This window comes from Miscanthus floridulus, chromosome 15, assembly GCF_019320115.1.
Source record: "Miscanthus floridulus cultivar M001 chromosome 15, ASM1932011v1, whole genome shotgun sequence".
Lineage (NCBI taxonomy): Eukaryota > Viridiplantae > Streptophyta > Magnoliopsida > Poales > Poaceae > Miscanthus > Miscanthus floridulus.
The window spans coordinates 16,951,462-16,960,014 of NC_089594.1; the positions used below are offsets into that span (position 1 = coordinate 16,951,462).

At 42.9% G+C, this 8,553-nt stretch overlaps 1 protein-coding gene across 5 annotated transcripts; it reads right to left on the bottom strand.

Moving 5' to 3' along the window:
• On the bottom strand, positions 1-4,799 carry LOC136509057 (uncharacterized). Of its 5 annotated transcripts, none has more exons than XM_066503861.1 (7): positions 4,504-4,799; positions 2,718-2,816; positions 2,272-2,425; positions 1,028-1,170; positions 784-933; positions 648-707; positions 1-444 (listed from the first exon to the last, which is right to left on the bottom strand). In XM_066503861.1, the coding sequence occupies exons 3-7, from the start codon at positions 2,423-2,425 to the stop codon at positions 268-270; spliced, it is 684 nt and encodes a 227-aa protein (XP_066359958.1). In that variant the 5' UTR covers positions 2,718-2,816; positions 4,504-4,799; the 3' UTR covers positions 1-267. The 5 variants fall into 5 exon arrangements, with proteins under 5 accessions (XP_066359958.1, XP_066359957.1, XP_066359956.1 ...); XM_066503860.1 differs by having other exon boundaries at positions 2,272-2,505; XM_066503859.1 differs by having other exon boundaries at positions 1,058-1,170; positions 2,718-2,852.
• Between the last annotated feature and the right edge of the window lie 3,754 nt (positions 4,800-8,553).

Here is an 8,553-nt window from a genome sequence, read left to right on the forward strand (position 1 = left end):
TATAAACAGATAATCTATCTGGAATCATAAAAAATAAGTTTTACATTCTGCAATAACTTGATAAGTCCACTCTGATTCTCTTACATTCAGAAAGACTTATCTTTAGGTAACTTGCATTTCATGCCCGCATATATGAAATGTGAGTGTAAAGCCTTTCTTTTTAAGGCAACGACAATTGTATTTGTCGAAGTGTACATAGATTGTCATCGTATTCTGAATCTCTGAGTTGGAAAATACTGTATCCCAACGTCAGATATGGTCAAGCCTTTACATCAAATGACCAGCGTAGCATGCTCGGGGATACTCATGCTGCAGCTGGGGCCACTGCACAAAGAACTGGTCAGCTATCCGTAGCTTGTACAACAGCAAACCACTCAATGACAGCTTCTTCACTCTTGCAATGCTTTCAATGTAGAAAATGGAGGACCATCCCAAACCAAGCACCTACAGAAAGACAGCAATCCTAAACTAGTTAGGTACTGGTAGAAAAATTGGCATCAACATGAAATTTGGGATGAGGAAATTAGCAATCGCAATATCCATTTATCCTCCAAGATCAATGGCACAAGTTTCATACTGCATCAAGTAAGCAAGCGTAGATGTAGGCTGTTTTTTTTTAATAACTGAAGCTAGGCTGTGAGGGCTACCTTCAGAAGGAAAGCTGAGATGCATAGAGGAAAGCATGTCCCTGGACCATTGCAAAATATCTGGAGGAATATCACAAAACATTAGTATTTGAACTCATGCTGCAAATAGCTACCATAGCTTGAACTAGGTACACACCACTTGTGGTCTGATTCTTATTACTAGCCACATAGCATGCAATGTGGCTAGCAATGTTGTTGCGATGGATGTAATATAAGACTGGCCTACTTCACGACTATGATATATCTGCATGAAATGAGCGTTCTCGGCAGTCTTCATTCCATCGCTCTGAAAAGGCACTAAATATAATCATATTCCATATTTTAAATAGCCTAGCAAGTTCCCAACATAATCATTGGTTCCATGGAACATAATAATTGACCTCCACCTGAATAAGTGATTGTTCATAGACCTGTGCCTTTTGAAGACTCATGTTGTCAGTAAGTGCAGCCACATAGTATCTTGGTGTGAACCTATCCTTCTGAAGTGTTGTTACAATATTCATCATTTCTGCAGTATGCCCTCCTAACAACCAGAACACAAAATAATGCATGTTTCATCAAGCTACATATCTTACACCTTAGACACTTGCTAACTCAAAGAAAAACTACCAAATGTTCTGGCAAGAGTGTGCACAGGAGTCCAGTAAAATATTATAAATACTAGTGATATGCTATTTGATAGTGATCCAATGTGTTAAAATAGAATAGAATTTCTCGATGGGGAAAAAAATCCAAGAGAAAACTAAAGCATAAATATACCTATTACTAAGAGATACAAGTGTGTTTTGTAATTGTATACTGTAAAATAATAAGATCCTGACAGTTTCGGTACTGCTATTAAACAAGCCAATACATGTTAAATAGGGCGAGAATGAATATGCAACTAAGACAAGATACTGTGATACTAGCAAATTGGCAACTAAGGAGAACTAAGATAGCATTTGCAAATGAGCAGAATAAACTGAAGAAAGTCAACCAAAGCGCAAAAAGATTATTAAAAAAATGCGCCCTTCTTAGAATAGATACCGGAGCTGAAAAATGTCTAGCAGAGGCTACAAAAAGGGAACTACTAACTCAGTTCAGGGTCATCAGAGTTGCACAAGGAGCATGATGATTCCTTGTACTGTAACTAAACATCATATATAAGCTATCTTAGTTGACACATCTTTAGTTTGATCTGCCTTATGAACTTTACACATGGCAATGAATATAGGAACCAAGTTTAAATTTAAACATGCACCAAGTTTGTATAAATTGTGAGTTTGTGACAATGCCCTCTAGAAAGCAGAACTGCTGCGGCACAAATGTTACGGTTGCCTGGGAGCAATAATGTTTCTGGACGAAACAAGATTTTGTCCCACGATCTCTTTGTGACAGTCTACCATGATCAAGTCAGTGAAAAGCCAATTCCCATATGCAGAGACCAAGAGTTGTGCTTTCAGTACCATAGAAGATCAACTAGCATATGAAGTTGCAGTTACCAACAATTATTCAGTATTGCCACATGTTGGTACTCATGTATGCGCTTACACCTTTGAGTACTGTTTTATATACCAGGCAACCATATTTAAAACTTGTCCATAAGGTATTTGACAGGCAAGACAAGACTACAATACGTACTCACCGGAGCCAAGGACGATGAGACAACGCAATCCAGTGGTGCGTGGCCTTGATGCTGGTTGGTCACTGTGCCACAACACGTAGAAGAAGCGGACTGTGAGCACAGAGACGAGTACCGGAAGGGCGTAGCAGGCGGCCACCATGGCGTTGAGATCCATCTGTGTCAAAGTAGCAGAGCATGGAACAAGAAGTTTACACATGTATCCACAATATTTACTTCTTGTTTGGCCTGTGTCACCTAAACCAAAGCACGATTATGTAAGGCACGAAGAATTCATGTCAAATTCAACGCTTCATCTAGTCATTCATGTGAAATTTTCAACAGAAAAAGAGCAAAACCACATTCCATATTCAGTACAGATAACATGTTGGCAGCCATGGTAATCTAGTCAATTGCCATGGCCGATTGCTTAGATTCACACAAACAAAGCTCAGAGGGGACAAATTCACCTTGCTCAGTGTTTCTTGAATATCAGCGCTCTTGAAGGTTGCATCTGTTAGAATGAAGGTCCAGACATCGTCGCAGACCCTATAGGGGTGCAGATGACCCTGTACAGCGACAAGGAAAGCCATCACAGATCTAGTCTGATAAGGTTTCAAATGTCGAAAATGAAAAGAAATACTGAGTACTGAGCTGGGAAAGCTAACCAGTCTGAAACTATACATGTACAAGATAGTAATGACAGGATCACAGGAGAAATAATAACAAGAGAACTAATAACAAGAGAACAAATGAATGAAAAGCTCCTATCTTTTCTTTTTCCCATCGCTGGGAGGAATGGAATTGGTTCCGAAGTTTAAAATAAAGCTACCAGTTTCCAGCTGCGCAAAATAACTAATTTAATGCATGACTGAAGTAACGCGTTGCATTTTTCTGTTTTCCAATCAGTGAATAATTGCACTTATATCAGGTAACAAAGGGAAATCTGTCAAAATTTTAAAGTAAGAAAATGTTATGCCCGTGCATTTGTAGGTGGTACCAGTATTTATTTATTCCATCCGGGAACATGGGACAAACTGGCCCATCCCTTTGAAGGATCCAGATAACTTTGCCTAGTATCCAGGTGGCCACAAATGGTAACGCCCATATTTCAGATGAATGTAAAGTGGAGCTTTCCACAGCAAAACTCAGGAATGAATACAGTACAGATGAGTTAAAATGAATTGCTCAGATTGGTGCTTAAGGTTGCTAAATACAACAAGACAGCAATCTAAATAAGACCAGTACTCCCACAACTAGTGCAACTAAATGCAACTAAAAGAGTTCATTCTTCATCGTGCTGCCCAGTAAGTAAATTTGAAGTTAGCACAAATGGTCCTTTGTAGTGATACTGATACCAGCTGTGTCTTTGTAACTTAGGAGCTATACCATGGTCAATTGATTTAGCATGAAAATGTAAAGTACAATAATAACTGTAAAAACAGTATGACAGAAGAACACAACTGAAGTACCAAAATTCACAGCAACACAGATGTGTGAAAAAGAGATCAGGAAAATATTAACAGGCTTACAGGCATGTACAGCCATATTAAATGGTGCTAGTAATATTGCTACGGTTCATGGCCTGAAGAAGCACAGCTGTAGCAAGCTGACTATAGCACCTGTAAATTGGTGTACGAAATGCAGACAAAAAAGAGGCACTTGAGGCTTCAGCTGATTGAATTAGCAATCACCTACTGCTTTACATTAAGACAGAGTAATGCAGGTCTGTCCAATGTGCAGCACCAAACAGATCCTACCAATACAAGCCACAGGCCTGCATCTCAGGATTAACCGCAAAATACACAACCATGAATGATAACTAATGACCAAATGCCTGTCATATACAAAACATTACCGGTAAAATGATTTACAGCAAACCGGGGTCATTCATTATTTCAGGTATATGAGTCAGCCTCCACCAGGAATCCTCTCGACCAAACAAACAAGCAAAAAGCTCAATCAACGGCGGGCGGTAACATATATAATAATCTTCTTGACCGGGCTGAGTTGGGAATCCTGTTATTGAGGGCAGGGAAATCAAGACTAGGGTGGCAGCAGCGGCGGCGGCGCGGTGGTGGCGCCGGGGCAGTTAGGCCGGCCACGCTAGGGTTGGGTTTAGCGAGGGGGCGCGTGGAGGTGAAGCAGCGGGCCGTGGGGGACGGGGGAGGAGAGCTGGGAGGAGAGAGGTGGACGAGCCCACGGGCATGGAGTCGCGATGGGGGAAGAGGATTCACGATAAGGGAGCGACCGTACCTGCGGTCACCGGTCAGTCGCCGGCAGCGGAGAGGAGAGGCAGACGGATCTTGGTGAGTGGCGGACAAGTGATGTCGAACTCTGAATTACCGGATTGCTCTGAGCTACTCGGAAGCAAGATCTTCTTTGCTTCTACATAATTGCTCATGGAACTCCGATACAAGCTGAAGAAGAACACCAGCCAGCATGGTTGGTAAGGCTGCATGCCCAGATGCAACGCCGGTGTAGTTTGTTTGACAACACGAGTTCTTGCAGCTAGTTCCGTTCATAGTATCCCGTGTCTCTGAACTTTTTGATTCAGTAAAGACTTCAGAGCATAAATACTGGTATTCTGAACTTCGTGGGGGCAACTGAATGTTCAGTGCTCCATCAAACAAACAAACAGTTTTGCAGGTGTGACCATGTAATGCTTTGGCTCGGCGAAGGCATAGTCCAACCGTCCAACATCCATCTAGTTTGCAGTCTGTTCATAGTCGAGCTTGCGGCTCATGACAATAAACTTATCCCATTGACTAAAAAAATGACAACAAACTTATCGAGTTTGCATCACGTAACAACATGAAAGTTGGTGCAGAAGTAGCTGACAGCAGTTCAGAGTCTGCAGCATGCATTTCTACAGGTTCAGACTATCAGCCTGTTCGATCATGGATTATAAGCTGAAACATTATTTTTTTCTCACACCAAACCAGTCAGCAGTAAATAATCCACGATCGTTTACGGCCTGCCGAACAGGCTGTATATATCGGAGTCGGAGAAATGTTCGTTCCATGTTTCTCCATCTGAAAACTCCAAGCACGGTTTTAATTAACAAGACCTTTAGAACAGTCATTACAAGACCTTTTAGTACGTATCAGGTGCAAACCAATAAGCTATGCAAACTTGGAAACTACCAATCAGGACCACTGAATACTGATCCAATGAATGGGGTGAGAGGTGGGATTTTTTTGCGCTTAAGCCCCCCACCCGCTGTCCTTTTTTTTTTGCGCTTAAGTCCCCTCACCCTATCCATTGGATCAGCATCTAGTAGTCCTGATTGGTAGTTTCCAAGTTTGTACAAGTTGGTTGGTTTATACATGATATGTTGCCGTTTAGTAATAGCAGTGAATGCTTCTTTTTTGTGTGTGTTACTGTTTTTGCAAATGCACAAGTCTCACGCGGCGCACTGGTTGACTACGTGCTTTCTCTTGAAGCCGAGGTGCAGTGCGTTTTCTTAAAAAAAGTAACGGCACACTAGATGTGTCGTTTAGCTGAAAGTCACCTCGAATCTTAAGGTTCTAATCTGAAATTTCTTATCTGCGAGTCAGCGATGACAGGCACACAGTCGAAGCAGATCTGCAAATAATTGGTCAAAAATGTTTGCCCGGTTCGCTTCACTGAAAAAACAAGACAAAATACTATTCCGACTGATTTCTTATGAGAAAAAAAAACATTGTTCCGACCGAAAAAACAAGCTAAAAAAGATGAATTATAGGAGAAGCGAACCGCCACAGGATGTTCGGTCGTGTGCTCAGAAATCTAATTGAGATTCACACGTAACAGGAGTCATGGAAAAATTATCATAATAAAAGAGGAGTTATGGAAGCGGAAAATCAAACCTTTGCGTCATACAAAGTGATCCCCTTAAATATCCATCCAAATTACCCACCTATACCGTTACGACCTTACTAATGATACGAACGGGTGGCTCAAATGAGATGATTTAAACAACGGTAATGCTCTCCTCAGAGCGTTCGTCCGTTCGGACGCCACGTTTTCTAGGCCTACGCGCTATCAGCCCAACAACGCCTATCTCTCCCACTCCCCACCGATAGTCATCCCCTCCACTCCACTCGTTCCTTTCGAAGCAAATAAGACCTGCCGCCGCGCCCGACCATCGCCAGCCATGGTTGGCGTTGCCGCAGGCTTCGCCCTCGCGCCGACAGTCTCCTGCGTGTCTCTCCGACCCGGTGCTGCCTTCCATGCCCTAGGCCCTCCTCGTCGATGCGATTCCCGACCAGTCCGTGGGCGCGGATGCCGCCACCGAGGCTTGTGGTGATCAAGCGGTACTCGCCCTCGTACGAGAAAGAGGAGGAGGAGAGGAGCTTTGGGGCGGTGGACGCTAGGGGAAGGGGGGACCGCGAGCTTGCTGGCTACGCAGTTGCCCACAGGTAGGCCGGCGACGCTGTGTTTCAAGTGTTTCAGGCCTTTTAGACTCATGTTCCAAGTGTTTCATCTAGATGTTGCAAAAGTAGATCCTGGGATGTTGCATATGTTGCAATGACAATATATATGTATGTTGCAAGCCTATGTTTCAAGTGTTTCAGTTGTTTTCAGACGTATGTTTTAAGTGTTTCATCTGGATGTTGCAGAAGTATATCTGGATGTGGCATAATATGCATGTTTCAAGCGCAAGTGTTTCATATGGATGTTGCAAAAGTAGATCTGGACGTTGCATATGTTGATATGGCTATGCACGCATGTTTCAAGCATAGGTTCCAAGTGTTTCATCTATTTCCAGTCGTATGTTATAAGTGTTTCAACTGGATGTTTCAAAAGTAGATCTGAGGGAGCACATGTTGCAATAGCCCGGTGGCTGGGGACAGTAGCCTGCCGCAGCCGCTTGCTACTGCTGCCGGGGCGTCACCGTGGGTCACCGTGCGGGCGCCTGAGGCCGACAGATGCCTCTGCGGCATGCATCCGCAGGCGGGGTGAGCCGGGCACGCTCCTGTGTGTTACGGCCCTATTACGCGGGTGCGATGTGTTCGAATGGGGAGCAGTGTCCGAACGCCTCCTGTGGCTGGACGTCCTGGCGCTAGCCCTTCCGTTTAAACAAACTCAATCAAAAATAAAAACGAGTGCTTCTACTAGGCAAGATGCAACGATCTCCCCAGTCTTAAAAAGAAGAACCGTCACAAGCAAAATGCAAGCCATTTCTTGGACCAACACAGAAGTATTAGAAGCATGCCCACGATCATGTCGACTGAGCATGTATGTCACGTTGGTTATGCTTGATCTTTCATTCATTTGAACATCTTGTGCTATGCTTATGATGATGGGTGATGAGTGTTCCCGCCTTCGTGCACGCTAATTGGCCAGGTTTAACTAGTTTTTAGATATATGATGAATCTTGCTATTGTTGTTGCATTTGTATGATCCATTGCATGAGTATGGCCATTTGCTCTCAAGAACATAAACATGTTTGTATTTTAATATCCAATTCTTCTTCTATAACGTGGTGATTACTTTGACTTCTCGATATGATGACCCCCAAAAGTTATGCTAGTATCTTTTGAGTAGCTCTACTATTGATATTGAGAACTCCTTATGGCCTGATAACTTAGAACTTTTTGAAAACCTTTAAGCTATGAACCTCTGAAACACTTATGCATTCTCTTGCTATGATCACACCTACCAGAGCCATATACTTGCTAGACAACAATATTTCACTATTTAGTTTCAGATTAATGTTGAGGTGAGTTGGGTTAAGATTTTTTTTTCTTGTTCGGTGTGAGACTTTTAGAAGCTGGTTATCCCTTCCTATCTCTATTAGTTTCTAACCTTTTTATCCCACACCGGGATAGATTTATGCAAACCTCGCTAGATATCCTCCCTGAAACCTAGATATCTTTGTTGGTTGTTACGTATTCCTTGAACACAACCGATTGATACAAGTTTATCTTTGAGCCATTGTGTGGAAGCTTATGAAGTATGCACACAATTCAAGAGTATCTTGCAAGGACAAGTATAGAAGAAAACAAGACAGCGCAGAGGAGCGAAGTGCACTGGATGACACACCTACGGTGTCGTGCAGCGCCTTTCCGGGAGTTGTTAATAGATATGTGGTCTGTTTCTGTGAAGCATATGAAGATTAAGGACTATTTCTGGAGAGAGAGTGAAAGGGCAAGCATGTTGATTTTTTTTTTGAAAGATCCGATTGCCCGGCTTATCACTGATTAAGAAGAGAGAGTTTTCGGGGGCCAGGTGACCCCCTTACAAGCGCGAGAGGCGCTACCACTTACAGCAGACTGCGCGCTGTAGTGGTTGAGAACTCTAAGCTAATTACTCAAAAAA